Source organism: Vidua macroura, chromosome 20 (assembly GCF_024509145.1).
Source record: "Vidua macroura isolate BioBank_ID:100142 chromosome 20, ASM2450914v1, whole genome shotgun sequence".
Classification (NCBI taxonomy): Eukaryota; Metazoa; Chordata; class Aves; order Passeriformes; family Viduidae; genus Vidua; species Vidua macroura.
This window is the reverse complement of record NC_071590.1, coordinates 5,212,367-5,238,549: the sequence shown is the minus strand read 5'-3', so window position 1 is coordinate 5,238,549 and position 26,183 is coordinate 5,212,367. Positions and strand designations below refer to the sequence as shown.

General features: G+C 55.6%; 1 protein-coding gene across 4 annotated transcripts; it reads right to left on the bottom strand.

Annotated features, from left to right (window-relative positions):
• Positions 1 to 814: 814 nt before the first annotated feature.
• On the bottom strand, positions 815 to 24,332 carry SH2B2 (SH2B adaptor protein 2). 4 transcript variants are annotated; one of them, XM_053995890.1, is made up of 11 exons: positions 24,273 to 24,332; positions 23,354 to 23,483; positions 20,297 to 20,406; positions 13,692 to 14,579; positions 11,335 to 11,436; positions 7,380 to 7,471; positions 5,141 to 5,235; positions 4,776 to 4,958; positions 4,454 to 4,647; positions 3,588 to 3,759; positions 815 to 3,176 (listed from the first exon to the last, which is right to left on the bottom strand). In XM_053995890.1, the coding sequence occupies exons 4-11, from the start codon at positions 14,550 to 14,552 to the stop codon at positions 2,863 to 2,865; spliced, it is 2,013 nt and encodes a 670-aa protein (XP_053851865.1). In that variant the 5' UTR covers positions 14,553 to 14,579; positions 20,297 to 20,406; positions 23,354 to 23,483; positions 24,273 to 24,332; the 3' UTR covers positions 815 to 2,862. The 4 variants fall into 4 exon arrangements, with proteins under 4 accessions (XP_053851865.1, XP_053851862.1, XP_053851863.1 ...); XM_053995887.1 differs by lacking the exon at positions 20,297 to 20,406; XM_053995888.1 differs by lacking the exons at positions 20,297 to 20,406; positions 24,273 to 24,332 and adding an exon at positions 24,034 to 24,064.
• Between the last annotated feature and the right edge of the window lie 1,851 nt (positions 24,333 to 26,183).

Genomic DNA, 26,183 nt, shown 5'->3' with positions numbered 1-26,183 from the left:
GAGGTGTGAATGGCTTTCTTCAGGCCGGAGGAGCAGCTGTCCCGCAGGCACAGCCCTCAGTGTCACCTCCCCAGCTGCCCAGCTCCTGATGGATGAGCTCTCCAGGAGCGGTGAAAAGGCTCTGGTGACTTTTGGGGAGGGAATGTTTTTGTGAATGGATCATGACACAACCATGGCCTGATTACCGAGCTGAGCAGCTCCCTCCACCCCCCCCAAAAGCCATGTGTTAGCTGCGTCTGTCACTGCTTAGCTGTCACAGTACAGTCTGGGACAATGCTCCAGTTTTCCCAGGGGATTCTCAGCAGAAAAGAGCACACTAGAAAGACATACAACGTCAGAGCATGAGGCACAGTCTCCCAGGAGAGATGAAGGCAGAGGAGGGGGAATGACAGGCCACGGGGAGCTGCTGGGAGATGCTAGCACAGGCCTGTAGCAAGGGAGGGGCATCTTCACAGCCCAGGGCTGCTCATTCCCAATTATCCTGCTGCTTGGGCTGCACCATTCTGACTTGCACTACTGACTAACCAGACAAAGTAAATAACAGACTGGAAGGAGAGGAAACCCTGTCCTGCACAGCCTGGACCCACCCTCCTCCTCCCTCTGCTCAGCAGAGGAGAGAACTCTCCTCTCTTCTCAGTGCACTCCAGCAGGCAGAGACAGACCCAGCCTGGACCCAACTGCCCAGAGATAGCAACGAGGTCTGCATACATGAGACGTGACAGCATCTTCCCTTTGCTTTTCCTTTTTTTTTTTTTTTTTTTTCTTTTTTTTTTGGTAGCAAATTCAGCAAAGCCCAAAGCTCTTGCTCACATGCTGTTCTTTTTGCAAGTGATTTTATTTTAAAACCGGAACTCGAGTTCTCCATTTGTTTAACAACTTCCCCCCCTTTCTTTTTTTAAATAAAATTAATTTATTCTACACAACAGTAAACTCTTCCAGACTCTTCCCTATTTACAAATTAACATTTTTTGCTTGCAGATCATTGCTTCCCCCTCATTTTCCTATCCTGTGACACAGAAAGTGAGAAACAAAGCCAAAATCTGAAGGTCTGTAAGGCAGTGCTCCCATCCAGCCTTCTGGATCCCACCCTTGGGGCCTCAGGGAAGAACCAGAGTGATGATGTCTCTGTCAGATCTGGAGACCTCCCCTCATCCACCATGTGTGTTAAACCCATCAACTAAAAGCATCCAGCCTCTCCCTGCTCCCCTGAGCTGTGTTGTAGCTGGGCTGAGGAAGGAGAAATACCCTCAACAGAGCAAACCACTCCTGCTGCCCTCTGAAGGGATGTGTGTTTGGGAAGAAGGTGGCACTGGCTGCAGGAATGGGATCCACCAGGATCATCTCACACATCCATGGGCCAGAAAGGCAGCTCTCACATCACAGGAGGAGGCAAGGAGCCTTGGAGATACCTCCCCTCTCTCATCTTGTGAGTCAAGCACTGGAGACATGCTTTGCTAGCTCAGGAAAGAAGGCACCTAATAAATAAAAATTTGGCCCAACCCAGTTCCAGGCAAATTCAAGGTTTTTTTGTTTTTTTTTTTTTTTTTTTTGAAGTTGTGGCTTGGCTTGTACCTCTTTGAACTAAGTGGTAACTTCTAGCTGGGTATGGTAGGGTCTGCTCTATCTGGAGACCTGTCCAGACACTCCAACGCCACCTGGCTCAGGTCCCGTGAGCACTGTCACTCCTGTCACTGCCACATGAGCAGCCAGGAGTCCTGGTGCTGGGTAACACAAGCTGTGTCAGCCAAACCAAGGGGGAGTGCAAACACTTTGTCTGCAAGCAAAGTGTTGTCCCACCCTCCATGAGGCACAAACCATCCTCAGGGCTTCCATGACCTGTTGGAAAAGAATCAATGTAGTGTTTTTATTCCTGGGAGCCCAGCCAAGGAGGAATACCTGCTTTTACCTGCAAAGCAAAGCTGTCCCTCACCTCTGGACACAGCCCCTGGCCTCTGCCTGACCCCCTGAGACATCCTGAATGACAAAAACTGATGTAAAGAGGAGGTTTGCCTTGAGCAATGAAAATATTGCCCAGCTGTGGCAGAGAGCAGGCAGAAGGCCGATGCCCTTGTGGAGAGCTTCGGTTTTGAAAAATCAAGGAAGAAAGGGAGGATGGGAGGGTTATCCAGGGATTCTTTGTTAGTACAGCAAGGAGAGAAAGGAGACAAAAGGAACAGAAAAGGCAGGACAGCAGGAAAACCCTTCCTTGAATGCAATTCATTAAGCTTTGGACAAAAACTTTCTTCTGTCAGAGGGTAGGAAACACGTGCCCCAGAGGGAGCCCAAAAGCCAGCCCAGATAAACCCTCTGGCCTCTGCAGCAGCGCCCTCTCAGTGCTCCATGTGTGTGAGAAGAGTTTCTGCAAGGACATCTGACACATTTCCATGCTCATCCCAAAATGCCAGAGTCCCTCGGCAGCTGGTTTGCAGGGCGATGGTGCCAGAAGGATGTTGGCCATGCTGGGCTCTCGCCCCAGAGGGGACATGCCAAGGTGCTTTGGCTGGAGGATGGAGCCTGTCACAGCTTCGGGTGCCATCCCACAAGGGTCACACCCAGGAGGAGATGCAGGGAGCCCAGCTCAGCCCCGGGAAAGCTCTTGGTCCGGAGGGAAGGAGAAGAGGCTGCAAGCTCTAAAATGGCACTGACACTTTCAGCCTCCCACACCCCCAGCACTGCCCCAACCCTGGGGCTGGTGCCAGGTCCAGCTGGGACACTGCCCACCGCTGACACAGCTCCCAAAAGCAGCAGGGAGCGAGGAGGACGTCCCGGCTGGGTGGCTGGTGGTGGCAGGAGGAGGTGGCGAGGCCGGTGCGGCGGTGAGGGGCACAGCTGCCCCGCTCCCCGCACCCCCAGCACGGGGGCTCAGTAGAAGGAGTACTGGTTTTCCACCGCCCGGGTCCGGCTCCGGGCGCTGTCAGCCTCGTGGTAGTCCTCGGCACTGGCGGCAGGGGGCTCCGGCCGGCGCTCGGCGCTGTCGCTGCGGCTCCGGGGGCCCAGGGCACCCTCCAGGCGGTGGTAGGGTGCGGGGACCGGGACACTGGGGGCCACGGCCACCCCCTCAGCGGGTGGCGGCACCGGCGGGCCCGTGGGCGCTGTGCTGCAGAAGTAGTGCGGAGGTGGCAGGTCGACGCGGCAGCCCGGGGGCTGCGACACGAGGGGTGGCGGGGGGCCGGTGTCTGCAAGGGAAACAGGAGCTTGAGCCCTCCGGTGCTGCCTGCGGGCTCGGCCCCCTCCCTCTCCCCCTCTCTGCTATTTTCCCACACTCCTTCTCCATCCCTGACCCTGACCCTGTTCTTCTCCAACCCTCCTTCCCGCTCTCTCCCAGCATAGCAGGATGCTCCGAGCCCGCAGACCTCTCTGCTCCTCTCCTGCCCAGGCACTGACACCCACAGCCAGGGACAGGGTCACACCGACACAGCCCTGCTGCTGCGTGGGTCTGAGTGCCCGCCTCCAGTGGGTGACACCCACCCTGGCACACCTCCAGAGCCACACACATCAGCAGGGCGCTGCTTTAGGGAGGGAATCCCATGGATCTGTCCTTTTCAGGGACAAGATCCCAGCCCTCCCTGCCCAGCCCTGGCACCTACCGGGCTGTGGGCTCTGGGCCACCACGTAGCTGCGGAGGGTGATGTCGGCGGCGCCGCCCGACTCCAGCGGGATGGGATGCGTGTGGAAGTGGCGCAGCATGTCAAAGATGGTCTGGAACCAGAGGTGCTGCACGTGGCACTGCCCGCTCTCGTTCAGCGACAGGCGCAGGTGCTGCAAGTGCAGGGGGCAGGGGGTGAGCTGGGGGTCGTGAGGGCGAGACCCACCCTTGCAATCTGCAGGAGCCACCTCCATCAGCCGAGGGAGGTTTGCTCCTAACACAGGATTGCTGTGTTTACTCTGCTGCAGGGTGTTTCCTGTAAAACCTCACTTGCTGCAGCCCCAGGAGCAGTTTGACCCCTCCCGGGGATGAACACCATAAAGAAACACACAGAGAAGGCTGTTTGGGTATAACCAGGAGCAGCTGAAGCTCTGATCCTGGGGTCACAGACAGCCTGGGGAAGCCTCTAGCCCACCTAGGTGACAAGAACAGGCAATCTCTGCTAGAAAAGGGACCCAGCAAAAAACTGCTTGTGGTTGGTTTTTCATAGTGCCTCTGTGTACTTCAGGACACAGAACAGACAAGGAGAGGGCAGGGGAAGGTGTGCCAGGCTACACTGAGCCCCCATGGGTATTTATCCATATGCTCATGTGACAGGCACTGATCCAGTTGGGAAAGTGTAGAAGGGGCTGGGCAGGATGCAGAGGGGTCTTGGGGCACGAGGGCAGGTGGTCCTGGGGGCTGCTCCCTGCAGATCTGCTGCATTTGGGGTCACCCACAGAGCAAGAAGGAACCTGAGGTTCTGGGCAGGGCTGGCACTAACATTCACAGAGAAGCAGAGGACACAGAGAAGCAGAGGACACCCACCTTGGCTTTCCCCTGGAAGTTGAAGGTCAGCACATACTCCCCCGGCCGTGTCTCGCTCTGCCGGATGACGAACAATCCGTGGCTGCGGGCGCCCCCGAAGAGCACCAGCTGGGCTGCCTTGATCCGTGACAGAGTCCCGTGGAACCAGGGGAAGTCAGACAGGTTGATCTCGGCCTCAGCCTCGCTGTCCTCCCCTGCCCGCAGGGACAGCAGGTTTTTAGGGAGCACCCGAACATCACCCCCTCTCCTCCTGCCCCCTCCTCCTCTCCCTCTGTGCACCCTCCAGAGTGAGAGGCTGGGGCTGCATCCTGCATCCCAGTACCTGTGAGGTGCCCACCAGCGGTGGGGGAGGATTCCAGCGTCTGCAGGAAGCTTTCCAGTGGGACGTGGGTGAGGAGCTCCCCCAGGGAGTCCCTGCCCCGGCTGTGGGGCACGGGGACAGAGGTGACCATGGCAGCGTTGTGAGCGCTGGGCAGGGCACATCTGTCTGGTGGCCTGGGTACCTCTGGAAGGGAGATTGCAGAGGGATGAGTTCATGGCTCAGCATCACCCACCATCACTGGGCAAAGCTGGGGGCTGTGCTGCTCTCCAGGCCACTGTGTGGGATACCCCTGGATCTTAGAGACACCTGAGGGCTAGGTTATGGCTCTGAGGGACTCCCAGACTTTCCCAGATGTGGTTCCTTACCATCATTCAGGAACTCGCAGCTGGACGAGGTTGTCCTGCCTGGCAGACAGGGTCCCTGTGCACAGGACACCAGCTCAATGTCGTCCCCACTGTCCCTGGAGGAGAGCACAGACAGAGACACACACATGTGGCACCTCCACTCACTGGCATGGAATGGTGATTCGGCCAAACAAAATTCTAGTGTGATCCAAGAGCACATCTTATTGCCCCTGAATTCCTCCCAAGGGGGTGCCACTGCACCAAGAGCATTGAGAGGAGGAGCAGCCACCAAACATGACTTTTTGAGGGTGAGAAACTAGCGTGGGTGGGATTAAACCCCTGAAAGCCCACACTGCACGGGTCATGCTGGTCGGTTCCAGCTGCAGGATTTTGCTGCAGCCGTGTGGGTTTGGAAGGAAAGCTGTTACCTTGACTCTCCGTGCTTTGCTTTGCACCCACACACCTTCCCACCCGAGGGCGCTTTCACTTTCACCCTCTGCAAAGGGAATTACCCAACCAGGGGAATGACATCCCTAAAAGACATAAAACACTAAGTCAGGGAGCCTGGAGCAAGACAAGCAAGCGGGAATAGAGCCAGGGAGGCACTCGGAGCATCCCTGTTGCCAGCCCTCCTCGTGCACTTCAGCACCCTTCTTGCACAAGCATCCTGCTTGCTCCACATCCTATTTTTATCCCAGCCACCAGCAAGAGTCTGGAGCTGCCCACAGCACTCGGCTGCTCTTGCTTCACACGGGCCACGTGGGCACAGGCAGCAGGGAAGCGGCTGCTGAATTATTTAGTGGCCAGTGAGTGAATCAGCCACTGGGAGTCATTCAGCTGCAGCCAGTTAAAAACAAGAAGGGAGGAAGGAAACCAAAACCAACAGCGCTCTGCAGAAAAGCCGTCGCTGGGCGCTCACGCGGCGGCTCCAGCACGCAGCCCTTGGCAAAAGCACGGGGAGCTGATTGAGAATTCGCTCTTGGCACCGAGCGTGTGTGTCGGTGTATTAAACAGCTCATTATTATTTGCTCTGGAGTTCATTATTATTTGCTTTACAGTCACGTCCGGAGGCCAGAGCGGGACGGCGCTGGGTGCTAAGCAAACAGAAAGGGCTGGGAGGCTGCCAGGGGCAGAGCGAGGGGCTGGCGCGGGGAGGCCGGCGGCTCCTGCGGTGGCTCGAGGGGAGCACGGCCGTGGTGCTCAACTCCAGCTGGAAAACCAGCACTGAAACATGGAGTGAGGGAAAAAAGGCCTTTTCCCAACCTCACATCAGCAGCCCAGCCTCAGCAGTGCTTCTTGAGTTACAGAATCACAGAATGGTTCGGGTCAGAAGGGAATTTAAAGCTCATCTCGTTCCACCCCCCTGCCATGGGCAGGGACACCTTCCACTAGCCCAGGTTGCTCCAAGCCCTGTCCAGCCTGGCCTTGGGCACTTGCAGGGATGGGGCAGCCACAGCTGTTCTGGGCAATCCATGCCAATGAATTATAGATTTCAGAAAACAGCAAAAGGAGCAAAGATCTGGAGTGCACCAGTGCATCCTCTCTGTGAGATGCAGCCTCCACGGTGACCAAACGCCTCTCTCTAGCAGGAGGGGGCAAAGGCAGCCTGGAGGGAGCAGGAACCTCTCCAAGCCTCTGTTCCAGGTTTGCCTGATGTTTTCACTGCTACAAGCACGGGCACCTGGTTTTTCCAAAACTGTGCCAAGAAAGGCAGTGCCAGGGTTTCCCCAAGGCTGGGCCTGTCTGAGCCAGCTGAAGGGCAGCAGCACCAGGCACACAAGCCTCCCTAACACAAATTGCTGCATGTGCTGACGAAACAGCAGATGAGAAGTTTTGGCTGAGTTATGACTCCAATGACAACACTGATGCCACTGTGATAGAAATACAAATAAATCAATTCAACCAGCAGAATCTTAAATATATCATGGATGCTAAGCTGGAAAGAAAACATGGAAAATAGCTCAAATATGGTATAAAAGCTTCAGAAGGTGGGTGTTAGGAACTTCCTGCTTTGAGGCTGCGTTTCCAGGTCACCTGCCCCTGCCAGGCTGAGGGGACATGGGACAGAGAAGGGTGAACAGCTGGCCAGTGCTCGGCCCCCCTGGCAAACACAGGCTGCTAACTCTGCCTCCAGACCTCTGCTGGTGTGAGCTGGGCACTTCCTGTGACAACCCAAGCAGCAAAAATTGCATCTGGGTAACAGCCTGTGCTCAGGCACCACAGCTTGGCCCCACAGAGCCCCTTCCCCAGCAATCCTTACCCAGGGTCGATGCAGTCCTGGATATCAGCCACCCACGAGTGCTTCTGCAGGGAGTCGATGGTCTCCAGGATGTACTCTGCCCCGTTCTCCACCTGCAGGCCACGTGGGATGGAGGCAGCTGTGCCAGGGTGCTGCTCCCCACCCCGAGGCAAAACACACCCACAGCCCAGCCAGACCCCCTGAACAGCACCTCAGCTGAGCAGGAGAGGATCAGTGTCCCACCCATCCCAGCACAGGGGTGCTGAGGGTGACCCAGAGGATCAGTGTCCCACCCATCCCAGCACAGGGGTGCTGAGGGTGACCCAGAGGATCAGTGTCCCACCCATCCCAGCACAGGGGTGCTGAGGGTGACACAGAGGATCAGTGTCCCACCCATCCCAGCACAGGGGTGCTGAGGGTGACCCAGAGGATCAGTGTCCCACCCATCCCAGCACAGGGGTGCTGAGGGTGACCCAGAGGATCAGTGTCCCACCCCATCCCAGCACAGGGGTGCTGAGGGTGACCCACAGAGAAGCAGCCAAGATGACCCCTGACCAAATCTGGAGCTCAGAGGAAAACCCACAGTTAACAGCAAATACATTACAAGTTTTTTACAAGGTTTTTGCAGCCTCCGTGGAAAAAACACACCTGGCTGGCAGCATGAGGGTACTGGCATTATGCCCAAGCACAGACCGCATCCCTCGCTCCTGGGGCACCTCTGTGTCCCCCCAAAACTAGCTCTGCACAGGTATAGCAGAAGCCACACTGCTCTCTGCCCCAAAACCCTGCCAGACCCCAGGAGTTTTAAACTCCTCCTCCATTATCTCTTCTGCCTGCTGGTCCATGAGGCTTCTGACTTCTGATTGCAACAGAGTGGGAGAGAAATCCCCTTTCACAGGGAAGAAAAAAAAGACACAAAAGAGCCTCCAAACTGTCCAGGCCAAAGGAGCTGTGCCTTTCTGGGGCTGGGCAGAACCCAGAAGCTCCACATCAGTGGACTCAGATGCCATGGGATGCTGTGTGCCTCTGGCAGGTTTCCCTGCATCCCTCATGGAGCCTTAAACATCGTGTTCCCGAGGTGGCAGAACAGCCCTGACTCCGGGAGGGTGTCACATTGCCAGATGAGACAACCTCCAAGCAAATTCAATTAATCACAAACAACTGAATCACCATCCTGAAAATAAGCAGGGAGGGCAGGGAGCAGAGCCCTGGCTGGGGCTGAGCAGTGACCTGGACCCTGTCCTGAGCAGAGGTGGAGGGAAGTAGAAAAGATCCCCCTCTCCAGTCTGTTTGGCTTAAGAAAGGATCTTGTCTGGCTTTTTGAGGGCAAGGCACGAAGCTGACATGGGAGATGGGGCTGCTCACTCATGCAGAGCATGACAGCAAGCAAAGCACGTGCAGGGCTTGGGTATTTTGCAAGCACCTGCTTGTGCAATGGAAAAAACTGCATGTGCTTGGTGTCTGATGGGCTCTGGGGACACGCTGGCTGCTCATTTTTAGGCAATCTGGCAGGAACTATTTCAGTGTGGTCTCCTCAAACAAGGCAGGGGCTTTTCCACCCATCACAACCTCCCTAAATGAGGCAGGGCTTTTCTACCCATCATAACCTGTGTGTTGTGTGTGAAGATTGAGACTGGGCTCCACATCACGCAGAAAGGGAAACCACAGCACCCAGCTTGCACACCTAACCTGCACCCCAGCACTGAGGGTGCTTCACCCCCTCTGCAACTCCAGCCAGCAAAGGGGGAATGGGAGAGCAAACAGATGTCCCAGCAAGAAGGACCCAGGCAGAAAATGAACCACAAATAATAGTGGATGGGAGAAAAGGGGAGCAGCATCCTGTGCCAACAGCTGAGAGGGGAGAGCAAAGCCTGGCTGGGGGGCTCCATGCTGTGCTTGCTGCCTCGGCTCACTCAAAGGATCAATTGTGATCAATTCCCCCGTGGCAGGGTGAGAGCCAGGTCAGGGCAGGAGCAGGAGGTACCTGGTAAAGCAGATATTTTCCAGCTGGCAGGGTTTGGAGCATTCCAGAAGTATATTAAAGGAATGGCTGGAGCAGTCACCAAGCTGTTAGCAGTGGGAGAGGAGAGACCATGTCTGGCTTCAGAAGATGGGAAGAGGGCAAGTGCAAAATTTTCCTCCAGTAGCCAGAGAAACCAACCCTCACAGGCCCCCAGGAGGCATCCCAGAGCTGGAACTCCCCAGAAGGGATCTGTCATGACCAAGCCCATCTGCTCATGCTTGTGACAGCCCTAGGGACAGGGAGAAGCAGTGGCACATCCTGGGTGTTGAACACGCTTTGGACAATGATGTGACAGATTCGAGGTGGGGCTTGTAAGGGGATCTAGAAAATGTGATGAGAAGTAGTTGATGAGCCATATTCCAAGAGCAGAGATCGATGGCTGATGGGTTGTCAATGGCCAGTGGTCAAAAGGATGTGCTCCTTCCCATCAAAGGCTCTCTGTGCCTGCTCCTCAGTGATGAGCACAAAAGAATGCCAGGATGCCTGATCAATTAATGGATGACATCACACTGCAAGTGTGTTGGAGGACCAGGCAAGAATTCAAATGAACTTGTCAAAGCTGAAGTGGAAGAAGCTGAAACCAGCCTGCAGCTCAAGGACAGGGTGAGCCCTGGGCTCAGCGCGATTGCCATGGGTGTGTGGGCTGGGGAACCACGGCTTGGGAGCAGTTCTGCAAAAACCATCCCAGAGTCACACCAGCCCACAGGCTGCATGTGAGTCAACATCATCGTCACGGCGTGAGGAAAGCAACTGCATCAGCTTGGGCTGGACAGAGAGGAAGAAGAAAGGAGAAGCAATCCTTCCCATCTGCTCTGGGCCATGGCCCCGTGTGCACTTTGGGGTGTTCCATCTCCAGAGCCTGCAAGGAATGCAAGGAGGACCTTGGGCTGGTCAGTCTGGAAAACAGAAGACACTTGAGGTTGGCCTTTGAGGCACAGAAACAACAGCTGAATGAGCCTCTGTGCCCATGGTGGACACTGACCACTGCTGAGGCTGAAGAGCAAGAAGCCCTTGGGGGAAGGGAAGGTGCCAGGAGAAGTTGTGTAACCTTGACAAGGAGCTGGATTTGATGGAAAGAAATTTTCCCTGGGAATGTGTTCTGGGGCCAGGTGGATTTCAAGGCTTGGGAGCTTTTACAAAGCCAGGCTCAATCTTCCTTCTCTTTTCCTTTCATAGTTTCCTAAGCTTTCAAGCAGGTTCATTCAGCTGGGAGGCCTGGCCTTTCCATTCTGCTTTGCCACATGCTTTTGGGGAGAAGCATCAGGGAGAGAGGGAGTTTGTTTAGAAGAGGTAGAACACAGAAATGCTTGAAATCTAATGGTCATGGTGTCCAAGACCCTGCAAAATTCAGCCCTACTATGCCATGACAGGCTGTTATCTTCCAGCAGAGCAGGAGGCAGCACTGATCTAATTAATTGCATGATATGGAAAATTCTGAATAAAGAGACTTTCTGTTTATGCACCCAGACTCATGTGTGGTTGATCCTCAGGGCCCCACAGAGCTGTTCCCATAAAATCACTAAAGCTGGAAAAGATCATCAAGATCAACCTTTGACCAGATGCCACCTCATCAACCAGACCACAGCACTAAGGGCCATCACACTGTGTCAATGAAACAGCCACCACATGTCACCGATCTGGGACAGCAGCAGCCACAAAACCACAAGCAGCTACAGCAAGGAGCATTTTCCCTTGCAGGTTGTCTCGGGTCACTGATTTAACCCATCTCCTGGTGACACAGAGGAGCCAAACCCCATGGTGAAAGCCAAACAGCTTGATCCCAAAACACCCCGGTGCCAGCTGGAGCAGGCAGGGATCCTGCGGGGAGCATTTGTGCTGTTGGCATCTCAGCTCTGAAAGCCAAGGCAACGATCCCTTTGGGGACTGAGCCTCCTGCACTCCAGGGTGCAGGTGCAGAGGGGGTTCCTGTAGGGATCCACACCCTGCTCTCACCTTTAGGACAAAGGTGTTGTCTTTGTCAGGCATCTCCAGGGGCATGGTGGTGCGCACCTCGATGATGGCCGACAGCGGGATGCTCACCTTGGGTTTGGAAGCCTGAGAAAAGAAAAAAAAAAAAACAGCCAAGAAAATAAATGAAAAGAAATCAATGAATTAAAAAAAAAAAAAAAGTCACTCAATTGAATCAAACTGTCCCTGGGGACAATGCAGCAGGGCTCTCAGAGGCAAGATCAGCTCAGCCTGTGTGGTTATTACAGAGGGGGAATAAACAGCATTGATTTCCCTCCCGTGCCTGATAACTCTGAGCTCTGTGAATTAAACCAAGAGGAGGCCCAGTGGAAGACAGGGAGGTGCTTTTAACTGCCAAACCACCTTCCTTGCTCCAGTGCAGGCTGCTGTGCCAGCTCTGCCAACACCATTTAATTTCTCTCCATTTTCAACCCTCTCCCGATGGAGAGAGCTGTGCTATCTGATGGGGGATGCTTTCCATGCAGGAAGCAGCCCCGTTTCTCCAGCACAGGAGCAGCATTTCAACCAAGCAGCTACAACGCAGCAGCCTCAGCCATGCAGGGAATTTTAATTACATTAAAATCAAGAAAAATGAATTTCCCCCAGGGCCCCTGGCACCCGCCGGAGCCTCGGTGGGGAGGCAAGACCTGGTGCCTCCCACTCCAAGTGTTTGCTGAGCAACAAATTCCCCAGATATTTGTTTTAATTATAACGAATCCCCACAAAGGAGCTTGCAGAGCTTCTCTCCAGGGCTGGTCCCCTCCAGGGCTTTGGGATTTGGAGCACTGCAGCTGCAGGGAGCAGAGATGAGATTTAGTCACCAAAACCTGTGCCTGGTGCCTTGGATGCAGTGGGTGGGATGAGGCCAGCAAGGAGCTCCAGGCTGCAAGTTACCAATAACGGGCTCAGTTCCCATTTTTATTGGGAAATAAAAATAAATAAATCCAAGACAGAACAGAAACTGCTTTTTCCTTGCAGGATGTTTCATTTCTGCCAGCCCCAGAGCCCCAGTGCTGCCTGCAGACACGTCTCAGCCATGCAAGGCTCTGCCCATCCCTGGGGAATTTTTCCATCGCGGTGTTTGCACAGGAGAAGGTCAGAAAGGAAGCGGCAGCTGCTTCGAAAGGAAAGGAAACAAGGTGATAATTCACTCCTGAGCCAGAGAAGGTCTTAGAATCACAGGATGGTTTGGGTTGGAAGGGACCTTAAAGATCATCTCATTCCAACCCCCTCCTCTCCAGGAGGGTTCTTCCCTTTAAAGGTTTAAAGACATGGCCATAGTTTTTGTAGGGTCTGTGTAAAAACAAAGCTGTGGGCTGCTGAAGCAAAAAGCAGTTTTCTTCCAGCTGTGCCAAACTGGTGCCACTTTTACATTTGCCAGATGGAAAGCAAGATGGGATGAGAGGAGAAGGCTGTAAACCAAACTGGGGTGTGATTATAACAGAAGAGCAGACAATGTTCATAAAAGTTGCCATAAAATAATTTCAAAATTGATTTTTAGAGGCAAATCAAGATACACTAAAAAAGGAATCCCTCTATGAGCTCTCTCTTAAATGTTTTAAGAGCAGCAGTTGTTCCATTTTAACCCAAGTTTATTTTCTCTTTGGTGCAGCTGACACACTAGGCTTCATCAGCTCCTCCATCCACAGAATCACAGAATGGGTTGGAAGGAATCCTTTTCCATCCCCTGCCATGGGCAAGGACACTTTCCACTAGCCCAGGATGCTCCAAGTCCTGTCCAGCCTGGCCTTGGGCACTTCCAGGGATCCAGGGGCAGCCACAGCTTCTCTGGGCACCCTGAGCCAGAGCCTCACCTCTCTCACAGGGAAGAATTACTTCCCAATGTCCCACCTATCCCTACTCTCTTTCCGTTTAAAGCCATTTCCCCCTCTCCTGTCACTCCATGCCTTTGTTAGATGTCCCTCTCCAGCTCTCCCATAGGCTCCCTAGTGGGCACCATGGACATTGGGGTTCTTTCCTTCCAGCCAGGCCCCGTTCCTGGGCTGGGGAAGCTCCCAGTCCAGCTCAGAGCAATGCCCACCATCGGTACCCATGCTGAGCTGCTCTCCAGAGAGATGCATGTGAGTTTAAACTCATGTTTTATATTTTCTCAAAAGGTGAGAGGCACAGACCAACACCAAGAGTGCAAGGTTCACTGTGGCCTGCAGGTTGGATGGGTTTCAAGCACATTTTCCCATCCATTTGCACCTCAGCCACACAGCACCAGATCTCCCTCTGGACCAAAGCTGGATTGCAGCCCAGCTCAGCAGTGGAAACAAAAAAAGCCCAACTGCTGCTTGAATTTCTCATAAAAACAACAGTGGACAAAAGCCAGGGCTTACCTTTGGAGGGACATAAAACTCCAGGAGGAACCTCTCTCCTTCCACCTTCACCGCCTTCCGGAGCAGGAGGCGGCACTTCTGCCACTGCGAGCTCCCCACACAGTTCGTGTCATCGGCCACCATGTAGCGCAGCGTCCCCTCCCTCTGGATGTCCACCAGCTCCACCTTGGACGAGGGCACCTTGGACAGGCGCAGCTTGTGTGTCCATTTCTCCCGAGGGTCCCCAGGCTCCTTGCCCCCGGCCGGCCACGGCTCCCTCTCGGCTCTGCGGCCGCCCAGAGCAGCCTCGGCGCCCGGCTCCGGAGAGGACTTGCGGTGCCACATCTCCTTCATGCCATCCACCACGCACAGGCTCATGTTCCTCAGGGAGAAGCCTTTCTTGAACTTGGGCTTGGCAGCGGCGTGGATGGAGACGTCCTCCGAGCTGCGGGACTGCCCGTAGGAGGAGACCTTGTGAGCCTGCACCTGCTGGGCTGGGGTCAGGTACCTGCTGGCGCCCAGCGGGGCGTCCATGCTGTCCAGAGACTCCGTGGACGTCTCCTCCTTCCTCGGGGTGACCTCCCGCCCGTAGGGGACGTGGCAGTTCTGCAGCCCCACGAAGGGCACGATGTTGTACTTGGTGGGCGAGTCAGACACGAACACCCGGCTGACCTCCAGGCTGAAGATGTCCAGGAAGTTGGCGGTGAAATGGTGGGAGAAGGAGGTCTCTGCCCCGGGGGTGTCGTAGTGGGGGTTCTCCTTCAGGAACTGGCAGAACTTCTGGGCGAAGTCCACGGCGGCTGCCTGGGCGTGCAGCTTGCAGAACTCCCTCCAGTCGGGGAGCGGGGAGGAGGGCTCCTGGCACAGGGCATCGCCGTTCATGGCTGCCCCATTCCACCTGCCGGCGGGCTGCGGGACAGGGACACGGCCTGAGTGTGGCATGGACATGGATAACCCATCCCGTCCCCCAAAAACAGGGACATGGATAACCCATCCCATCCCCCCAAAACCGGGACATGGATAACCCATCCTGTCCCCCAAAAACAGGGACATGGATAACCCATCCCCTCAAAACTGGGACACGGACAACCCATCCCATCCCCCAAAAACAGGGACACGGACAACCCATCCCATCCCCCAAAAACAGGGACACGGACAACCCATCCTGTCCCCCAAAAACAGGGACACGGACAACCCATCCCATCCCCCAAAAACAGGGACACGGACAACCCATCCCATCCCCTCAAAACCGGGACACGGACAACCCATCCTGTCCCCCAAAAACAGGGACACGGACAACCCAGCCTGTCCCCCTGCAATGGGGACATGGACAACCCATCCTGCACCCCCAAACAGGAGCATGAACACGGACAACAACTCTGATCCCCAAAATGGAGGTCACCCCTTGCCATGATGCCAGAGCTGATGTGCAGTTCCAGTGCAAAGGAAAAGCGTCAGTGTGTCGCTCTCTCTCCACCTCATCCACTAGGAAAAAATCTTGGCCCTGGCAGCAGCCATAAATTGTACTTATTTTACAATTATGACCATGCAAAAGCATTATTGATTTCTCATGAAACCGCTAAGGAGTCCCCGAGCGGAGAAGCCCAGGGGCGTTTGCCTGCAGGATTCCTCTCACTCTGTGTCTGCCTGGGCATGGCACAGCTCTCCATAGGGGGAGGGAGCACTGGGAGTCCTGGAAGTATTCACCCAGGGCAGCACCCTCCCCTCTGCACCCAGCAGCTGGTCCTTCTCTTTCTCTCCAGTCTCTATTTCTGCCCTCATCCTTTGCCACATCAATTTTGAGATTTCACCCTCCCCGCTGAGCATCAGCTGACAGATAACCCAGGACAGGTCCTCAGCAGAGGCCAACGAGTAAGTGGGCTACAGGAGGAAAAGGAACAGAAGCCAGACCCAGGAACACACCAGAAGCTGACGGGAGCTGCAGAACAGACCTGTGAGCCCTTGGGAGAAGCACCACTTTGCCCAACCTCCACACTGGTCCTTCTCCCAGGGGCTGTGAGACTGGCAGGGCATGTACTCAGTCCAGCTTGGTGCTCATGTTGCACTTCCCAAATCTCTACCTGGCAGCATGAACAGCCTCCCCTGGGGGACCCCAGCAGCGACTGCATCTCAAAAATCACCTCTCAGTGCCAAAACTGCTCATGGCTGCCGGGGCTGGTGGGCCTTGGCTGGGGCACCGCTGAGCCCATGACCCCAAACACCTGGTCCCTGTGTCCAGACACCTTCCTTCCCCCACTCCAAGGGCAGCAGTTTGGCAAATCCACCTCAGCTGGCTCACACACTGAGCCCAAGGGTGCCTGTGGCTGCCCTGCTGCAGGCAGGGATTGTGCCTGTGGGATCCAGTTCTGGAAGGGCAGGACAGTTCCCCCGGGTTTTGCTGTTCTCCATTCACAGAGCCGCTCTTTCCCTGGATTTTGCTGCTCTCCATTCACAGAGCAGCTCTTTTGCTGGCAAGGGATTACTCCTGCTAATAAATCACGCGCCGTATCCCGCCAGCAGCTTACACGGCCAGTAATTAATTACTGCTCGGATGAACGGCACAAGCCACGGGATGGGGACAGGCACTGGGGACTGCCATAACCTGCTCCTCATCCTCCAGACCCCAGCCATGTCAGTCCCCAGAGCCCAGGCAGGGCTGAGCCCTGAGCTGGGATTCAGAGCAGCAGCTGTGGCCAGGAGCTGGTTGCCATATCCCCAGCACATCTCTAGGGAGATGAGTTCTGTGGGAGCACCATCCCAGAAAGTGGCTCTCAACACCCCCCCCAAACATGGAGAAACTCACACAGGCAACAAAATCCACCAGAAACATGATACATGTGGCATTTCCTCACGTTTAAGGCAGGGATGCTGCCCAGTGCCCTGGCTATGCCAAGGAGGCACTGAGGACAGGCTACACATGGGCCTGCACTGGCTCCTCACATCCCACACCACCAGCACAGCTCCAGCTCCTGCAGAAATCCCTGGCAAAGCTCTCCCCAGCATCACAGGGCTTTCCCGGAGACCTGAGCAGGGAGCCATGCCAGCTGGGAAAAAAACCATCCCTGCAGTTTAGGAGCAGCATCTGAATTTCCCCAAGAGACATCAGCAAAGCAGCAGAAAATGCAAAGCCGTTTGTTACCCGCCCAGCAAATGAAATTCCTAATTATCCATCCATCACCAAGCAGAGGATTTAAAGACTCTGCCCTTTGAATTGAAAATTCACAACCCCAGCTCTGCCATGGCACCAGGCCATGGGGCCAGGGGTATTTGGGCTCAGGGAGAAAAGGGAGAGGGAAAGGGTGCAAGGGAAAAAGAGCAGGAAGGGGCTTGTGGGGGAAAGAGAAAGCCCCTTGGTAATGGGTTTATTTGCATCTTCCTGGGGTGTTGAGCCCCGGGGCTTTGCTGGTTTCCCTCCTGTGAATTTGGGGGAAATACAGCTCCCCATCCCTCTCTCCAGGAGGGACTGGTGCTCAGGGCCTGCCTGTTTGAAACCAAGGGATGGCAAGCTAACAGACTCTGAGAGGTTAAGGGGAAAAAAAAAGAAGAAGAAGAAGGGAAAAAAAAGGCACTTCAAAAAAGAAAGAGCCCCAAACAAAAAGCCTCAAGGAGATCCAGGCATGGCAGCCGGGCTCGGGCTCGGAGACGCGCACGCAGAGGCATCACAGCATCTTCCTTTCATCTGCATGGGGATGACAGACTTTAAAAGGCCAATTTATAAAAATGAAGCCTAGAGGAGAGACATCTGGCAGGTCTGAGGAGGCGGCGGCAGGGATTACTAACCCTGTGCCACATATCCAACCCCCCCTGCCCGGAGCACAGCCAGGATCCAACAGCACGGGCTGGGAGTCAGTGGGGTGGTTTAAGGGCAGCCCCTGGGAGTGCAGAGCCATTCCCACCCCTGATTCGCCTGATTTCTGCAGGAAGCAGGCTCCCAATTATCTGTGTAGATTTACCTTTAATCTGGATGCCTGCACTCCCCTCCATACCAACAGCTCTGCCCCACTTCTTGAAATAACTTATCATGCCACAGACAGCATCCCCGGGCAGAGCGGTGCAAGTGGAGACGAAAATAAGCTCACGATGAAAATAAGCAGCAAATCTGCAACTGTTTTTTGGAAAGGGCCATCCCCTGCCAGCCCAGCTTCCTGAGGACTGCAGCACACTCCAGGCACCTTTCTAAGGAGCCAGATCCCTTTGGAAGTGCCATCAACCCACTCCAGAAGCGGCTCAGGGGCCACAGCCCTGAGTCCCTGGCCTGGGTGACACAAGAGGACAGAAAAATAAATATATTTAAGTGGGGTGGTTTGTTGTCAGGAAGAAGCCATAGAGTGGCATGGAATCACCATGGCATCAGGCTGGTGACAGGCTCCTAACCTACCTGTACGAGTCCCCAAACTCCTCCCAGGGCAGAGCTGTGCCTGCTGCCTCTGTCATTTGGGAAACTGAGGCAAAACTTCAGAAGAGAAGATAAAAATAAAGAACTTCCGGGGTTTGCCAAGTGGAAACCAGGCTGGGATGACAGGTGGGAGCCAGCTGCTGGCAGTGATTTGGGACACCTCTCCCACCAAGGTGTGCTGAGGCATCCCCTGCTCCGGGGAGGAGGGGGCACATAGAATACTCTGAAAGTCGAGGCAAAGCTACTGACCTCAAGAAGAAATGAAATTTAAACTGTCAGCAGAAGCGCAGGAGACCATAAAAAAACAACTCCCCGGTGAAGCAGGAGTCAGGGAGCAACAACAAAGCCACTGGGATTTGCTGAACCAGAGGCGTGGGGAGGAACCAGCATCTAATGAGGTGTTAATAACCCGAATGCGCAAACCCGGTCATGGGATGCCCAGCACGGCCTGCCCAGCACGGCTGGCTCTGATGGCTTTATTTAAGGAAACAACCCTAATAAAGAGATGTTTCCCTTCCGCCCAGCGCAGCGCAGCCAGGCTGGGACAAAGTGATCCGAAACTCAGTGGGGGAAAAGCACTGTGTGCTGGAGGTTGTGAGCAGCAAACCGAATCCCTCCATCCCTCCATCCCTCCCTCCGCCTCCAGCCGGGTGGGGAAACCGCCGGCGCCACGCCAGAGAGCGACGGGAAAGGAAAAGGCAGCGCAGGAGGCAAAGCCTGGCTCCTGGGCAAGGAGATCCCGGCCCAGCCCCGGCTGTCCCAGTCCTGAAAGGCTCCTCGGTTTCCAGCAAGATCGATGCCACTCAAAGCCCCAGCTGGTCACCCCGATCCCGCGGGAATGACATGAGGAAACCCAGGCACCTGCTGCCCCAGAAAAGCGCCTGACCTAAGCGTGCCGTGCCAGAGGAGATCCCCGAGTCACGAGCAGGTCGCAGAGCAAGGCGATACCCCCCGGCCCCCCCGAGGCGATGCTGCTGGCACACGGCAGCTCCCGGGGCAGCCTGGAGCCTGCCCGCACACAGCCCAGGCACTGCCCGCCCTGGGCACACGGCACAGCGGCTAAATCCGGGGAGGGGACAGAGCCAGCAGGCTCGGACTGATGGCAGGAGAGAGGCAGGGCCATCATCCCCGTCCTGCTGTGCAAGCACAATGGGATGAGGGATGCCAGGAGCTGGTCTCTCCCCCCCCATTCCACAGCTGAGACCTGAAGCATGAGACCAAGTGACCTCCTCCCTTTGTCACCTCGAGGACCCTTCCCAGCCCTCGAGACCCACCAGAGCTGTAACAGCACGCAGAGGCTGAGCTGAGGAAGAGAAAACCATAGGAGACAAAAGCAGAAGCCACCTCCAGCTTTCACACCCCCCTGGACCCTTGACCACAGCCCTGGCATGGGAGAAGCTGATTGCTCTCCATGCTCCTCAGGACTCCATGTACTATTTATACTATTGTGATCTTCAATCAGAGTGCCTGTCTGAAGCAGATAGAAATGGAAACATTCCTTGTTCCTCTCATTTACTGGCCATCCCACTAAAATATTAATTGAACAGCATTTTGGCCTCAAATTTTATAGTCAAACCACCTGCCTTGAACCAATCCCTCAGCAGGAGCATGCTTTAACTCCCTGCCCAAATGCACTTCAGGGTCTACCTGTCACCTGCAGCTTAGAAAACATTTTTCTGGAGTGAAAAGGCTCCTTGTGCTTTTTTCTCCTGCCCAATGAGGGGTCCCACTGGCCAGCCCAGCTCTCAAAAAGGATGCCCCAAAGCACTCAGTGGTGCTGGGTGGCCAGGACAAGGTTTTGGGGTGGAGGTGCTGATGGGACACATCTTCAAAACAGAAAATGGGCAAGAAATGAACCTTTCCTCCTCTTGCACGTAAGGGTGTCCCCACAGCTCTGTGTGATATCCTGATTCCAGCCCCACAGGAACCAAAGCTGAAAACGAGCAGATGGGCCCAAGGCAGCCCCCAGTAAAACCTGAGATTTTCTCCATTTCCCACTATGACCATACCACAGGGCTGTTCCTCTCCCTCCCATCCAAAATCCCACACAGTGGATGTTGTACTTCCTGTGCTGACAGCTGCTGGAAAATAAAGACAAGTTTGTAGATAAGATCCACTGGATCTTAGGTAATCTTTTCCCTGAGTAATTCCATCCAGCTTGCAGGGAGCCACTCTGCCTGCCCATGCACAGGGCTGGAGCATCACCCAAGCCACTCAACCCACTGGGTACCTGCTGCTGTTGTGGGACCTGGGGAACACCTCAGGGTGCAGTGACAGTGATCAGCAAAGCTTTGGTGCATCTGGGCATCATGAATGCAGCTTGGGGCTTGAAGGCTGTGTCTGGGAATAAAGCAGAGACACCCCCTCAATGCCCCAAAGGAAAAGCTATTGAAAAAAAAAGAAAAATTAAAGCCCCAGAGCTTTAGGTGAAGGATGTCAGAGGCTGTTGTCCATTCCCCCTCATTTGGATGCCACCTCACGTGCCTGTCTCCAGCCAGAGAGCTTCCCACAGAAAACTACCCAGTCCAAAGTCTATTTTTAACCACCACAATAGCAGAACCTCCCCCGAGGAGCAGCAGCAGCCCTGTCCCCAACCAAGCAATCTCACATTTCCCTCGCTAAGCCTCGATTTCCTTCCGGCCCTCAGCCCACAACAAAACCCTCCTCCTCCTCCTCCTCCTCTCGCCTTCCCATCCTTGGAAAACTATTTGCACATGCATCCATGCCCCTCCAGGCTGGTGTGCTGTGGGTGCAGCGTCCTGCACACCTGTTACACATTAACCACTGACCTGCTACCTGTGGGCAGACCCTTCAGAAATGCCAAACAGCAGGAGATTCATCTGCTCGCCCCCCTCCCCTGGGTGCACCCAAAACTCTGGGGATTTAAAGAAAAAGCCCTGCAACTTGCACTTCCCAAAGCAAGTGCAAACTCTTTAGAAGAGATTACTCTTGGCCAGGGGATTGCTGTGCCATGGAGGAGCTCTTTGGGGGTTTTTGGGGCAGAGCTGAGTGGACACTCAACAAAGCAAATCCTGATGGATACAGCACAGTCATCACCGGGGATCCCCCATCATTAGGTCAGAGAAACCCCTAAGATTGTTTTTCAATTACAGCACATAATAAACATGAGATAAAGTTACACAGTTCTGTAGGAAATTTTCTTATTATGTTTTTTTTTTATGTTGCAGATCTAATTCCCCACATGCATCACTGTCTCATACCCGCCTGCAAACAGCCTTAAACTGCTGCCTAATGGTATCTGAGCTGGGGAAATTCAATTCTACCCAGCGCCTCGCCCAGGACTGCTACAATCACTGCTAATTGCTTAAGTGGTGTATTAAGCAAAATAAAAATTCCAGTGGGCTTTGAACCCCCCCCCCCCAACCAGATGATGCCAAAACACCCTGTTACAGCTGCCAACCCTGGCTGGAGATCCAACCTCAAATATCCTTTTTCTCTTCACTGTGCAGGGATGCTCCTGGGCAGGCAGAGCTTCGTACCCAGCATGGCCATGACCACGGCAGAGGGATTCACAGGCTGTGTCTGACTTTGCCACTCCTCTTGCCAGGGTTCTGGGTGCCATTGCAGCCCCTCTGCTGCCCCAGGGTCCAAATGCTGCCAGGACCCAGTGAAGCAGGGCACAAACATCTTCTCAGTGGGACCCTGGGGTGGAGGCACACTGGGTTCCTCTCCTGCCCCCCCGCCTGTGGGTGTGGATGGATGTGGGGGTCTCGTCAAGTCTCATCCCAAACCCAGACCCTACATGAGAGCAAGCAGGTTCTCCAAGCCCTTCTGGATTTCCCTTTAGCAAAAATCAGGTGTGGGATGCAGTTTTCCCTTTAGGCATGTTCTCTCCTCCTCTCCACCCTGATGGAGCCAGCTGGGATTGAATTTCTGGGAGCACACTGCCTGCACAAGGAAGTGGATCACTGAGCCAGGGACAAGCCTCCAACCATATCCCAGCACCTCACTGGCATCCATGGGCAGGGAAAGCAGCTGAGGTCAAGTGAGGGCACCCACAGGCAGGGGGGGAATGATGCAGGAACCTCTGGGCTGGAAGCACTGCCCTGGGGCATCCCAGCCAGCCTGAGTCAGCTGGGCCAGCAGATGTGCAACCATCGTCTGGTTTCTCTGCTTCTGCTGGGAAGAAGAGGAGGAAGAGAAAAGGCACTAGCCAGCAACATCCTCATCTTGAAGAGATGGGTGTTCTGCCTCCAAGGAGGAAGGACAAGAGGAGGCTGGACAAGACCACGCTGCCATGAGGGTGCTCACAGTCCAGGAGAAGAGGGGACAGACCTGATGGCCCAGGGGATCAGCCAGAAGAGGTGGCCCTGCAGTCAAGCAGCCACTGCAGCCCTGAACTAACTGAGGAACTCCCATGATTTTAACCCCAAAGCCTTGACCAGGCAGGGATGGGGGACCAGGGCTGATTCACCCTCCTCGATGGCACAGGGGTCTGGTCACTGAGCTGGGTGAGACACCAGGCAGGGCAGGCAAACCTGTGTGCTCCCCAAGCTGGAGCAGAGAGGATTATGCAGCTTTTTTTAGGAAACAGTGGTAGCCCTGGGCTCCTCTGCTGTGTTACAGTGATGGTGAGACACTGGGAAATACCACTGAAGGACACAGAGGGAAGGGCCAAGGGCAGTTGCCATCCCATCCGAGCAGATCTCCTGGCAGCACACTCCCACCTGTCTGTACCAATGTGCCCTCCCCACAGGGAAGGGGGGCTGAGCATTTCAGAAGAGCCAGTGTGGTTTAGGAGGATGATTCCTATTTAGAAAGGCATCCCCAGATACCCATGGTCCGTCTCCACTCTCCCAACAAACCAAACCAAAAATCCTCATGAAGTGGAGCTCTGAGCAATCATAGAGTCATTTAGTTTGGAAAAGACATGCAAAATCATCCAGTCCAACCATTCCCCCAGCACTGCCCAGGCCACCACTAACCCATGTCCCCTAGTGCCACATTCACAGCTCTGTTAAATCCTCCAGGGATGGTGACTCCACCACTGCCCTGGGCAGCCTGACAAACCCTTTCAGTAAAGAGATTTTTCCTAATATCCAACTAAACCTCCCCTGGTGTAACTTGAGGCCATTTCCTCTTGTCTAGTCAGCTGTACCTGGCTACAACTTCCTTTCAGGCACTCGCAGAAAGAGAGGAGGTCCCTCCTGAGCCTCCTTTCCTCCAGGCTGAGCTCCCCCAGCTGCTCCTCATCCACTCAAGAGACGCAGGAGCAGGGCCCGCAGGGGATTTTGGGCAGGGTGCTGGCGGGACAGGGAGATTTTACCTCCTTTCCCGTTGCAGTTCACAAGATCCCCGAAGCACCGGCAGCGTGGCTCTTGCAGGTCAAATGCATAACTTCAACCGATCAATTTCCACACTGGAAGGAAGTACCAGACCGACTTGGAGGGAGGGACCTGGAAGGCAAAGGTTTAGGCTGTCAATCCCCGGAGCCAGAGCAATATCCCCAGGCACATCTCACCTCCCCCAAGCCACAGTCCAGCAGGGCTCCAGCCTGGCTTCACCAAAACCAGAAATAAGCAGAAAGGCCAGGCAGAAAGTCTCCCGAGCCTCCCAAGGGCCTTCCCCTGGTGCTGCCCAGGCTCAGCAGAGCGGGGCTGGAGGCAGCTCGGGAGCCGAGGCTGCCCCACGGCTGTCCCGGGGCCCCGCGGGGACGGGGGGCACCGGGGCTGCCGTGCCCTCGGGGGGCCCCTGCGACCCCTCCGGAGCAGCCTGCACCCCCCCACGCAAAGCCAGGCGGGCAACACTGACTGAAAATAAGGGAGCATCCGTGCGGGGGGCTGCGTGTCGCCTGTGCCCCCCCTCCGGGACCGCCACCCCCAAACCCCGGGGGAAACCAACGCAAGGCTGCAGCCCCCAGCCCCGGGGCAGCAGCCCCCGCTCCCCGGGCCCAGCCGGCTCTGCCCCATCACCGCCCCCCGGGCCCCGAGCGGCGGCGATGCTCACCGGGAAGGGGGGCTGGCCCGGCCCGGGGGGGGCGGCAGGCGGCGGCAGCCCCGGCCCCGCCGTGCGAGGGGAGGGGGCGGCTCGGGGACCCTCCCGAACGCACCGCGCCGCAGCGCCGGGGGGCGGGACCCTCCCCCGGGCGGGGGATCCGCTGCTGAGCGGGGGGGAATAACCGCGAATAAACACCCGCCCGCCGGCGCGGTGCCGGTGCCGGTGCCGGTACCGGAGGATGCGCTCACCCGGCCCCGTTCGCTGCTCGGTTCCCGGCTCGGCTCGGCTCGGCTCTGCCCGGCCCGGCCGCCCCCCGCCCCGCCGGCAGCGCCGCCCCCCGCACCGCCCAGCCCGCCCCCGCCGCCTTAAAGGGCCCCGCCCGGCGCTCCGGGACGGGGACCCGGGGGACACCGAGCCAGCCCCGCGGGCCGGCGTGGGGGCCGTGTCTGCCAGAGCGCCCCAAATAACGGGGGGCGCCCCAAATCCTCCTATGGCTCCCCAGATCCTCAGGAAGAGCCCTTAATCCTCGGACGGGCTCCCCAACCCTCCCAAATCCTTGGGCAGCACCCTAAATTTTCAAGGTGCCAAGTCTGCAGGTCCCCAAGACCCTCAGGATCCACAAATCCTGGCAGGGCACCCCCGTGCTGTGAAGAGGGGCTGCAGCCTTTCCTCACCCCATCTGTCACCCAGCATTTGTCCTTGCAGTGCCCAGGAGAGGGGATTGGGGTGATCGCCCCCGCACCCACATTCCCAGGGGGCACAAGGCAGGGGGGTGTGACTGGAGTGGCTCCAGGGGGAGTTTTGGGGTCTGGACCCAGTGCCCACCTTTGTCATCCTGCCGATGCATTTTGGGGCACATCTCAGAGCAGTTTCCCTGCCAGGGGATTCAGGACAGACTGAACCCCACGACAGGGTGGGTCAGGATGGACCAAGCCCCAGGACAGGGGAACTGGGAGGTTTAAGGGATGGAGTTGGGCCACACTGCCTCTGGGACCCTGCACAGCCCCCCCCAGCCTCCCCACGGTGTGACCACGGGCAGATGAGTCACCAAAAAAAAAAAAAAAAAAAAGGATTTGCAGAAGGAACAAATCCTTTTTACTTCTGTGAAGCACCTGTAGGATTAAGACAATACTGGTTATATAAGGGGTGGAGAAGGGTGGGCTTTATCATTATTGCTATTATAAATATTTATTTATTATGCTTCCTCACCATCCCATTACCCTGATGGGTGTATTCTTGGGAGATCTGGGGAGAGAAGAAGGAGATTTGTTGTAGGGCTGGTGCAGAGTGATGCACCATCTGCTTTTTCTTCCCCCAGAGCAGCAGGGGTCAAAGTGGACAGTGCAAAAGCACTGCTGAGGAGGCACAGCTGGGACAGGGACTCTTGATTTTTCTCCATTATGACTGGTTTGTGATGATTTTGGGTGGATTCTCTCCCTCCAGCTTCTGGCTGGTCATATTTTCAAGGCCAGGTTGGGCAGAGCTTGGAGCAACCTGTTCTGGTAGAAGGTGTCCGTGCCAATGGCAGGGGCTGGAATGAGATGAACTTCAAGTTTCCTCCAACCTAAACCATTAAATGTTTCTGGCATTCTATGATTGCCTTCCCAGGGGCATTCTGGGGGTGAATGGATGCTCACAGCGAGGCTGGATCCCACTGCTCAGTGCAGGTGACCCTGGGCCACCCACCTTCACCCACCTCCCACAGCAGCTGACAACTTGTTTCCACTCCCCCCCCTTCCCCTGCCTCCTCCTTTGAAAAGCCTCTCTCCCATTCATATCCATTTTTAAAGAAAACACACAATCAATAGTCTCTCAGGCTGGAATTTCATTAAGGTTTTCATTGCACTCGCTATCGATTGGCAGCAGGGCCGGGAGCTCGCGGAGCTGGTGCTGTGCCCTGCCTGCTCTGGGACCACCCAGACCCTCCTGAAGGGAAAGGGCCATGCAGAGGATGTGGCTGCTCCCATGCAGGCAGCAGAAAGCCCAGCATCCCCGCTTTTACTAACCCCTAGATTTTATCACTAAGAGCAAAACCAGGAGGCCAGGGAAGGGCTGGGGTGCTGGGATTTCTTTCATGAACCAAAACAATTGCTTTGTGACTGCAAAGGCTTTGGTACACAACAGGCTCTCTCCTGCCTTCCCTCCATGGGATGCTGCTT

Coding starts and splice junctions, on each gene's coding strand:
- SH2B2 (XM_053995890.1), bottom strand. CDS start 14,552: ATGAACGGCGATGCCCTGTGCCAGGAGCCCTCCTCCCCGCTCCCCGAC. Junction 11,437..13,691: donor AGTTTTATGTCCCTCCAAAG/GTAAGCCCTGGC, acceptor TTCTTTTCTCAG/GCTTCCAAACCCAAGGTGAG. Junction 4,648..4,775: donor CGCTGGTGGGCACCTCACAG/GTACTGGGATGC, acceptor CCCTGCGGGCAG/GGGAGGACAGCGAGGCTGAG.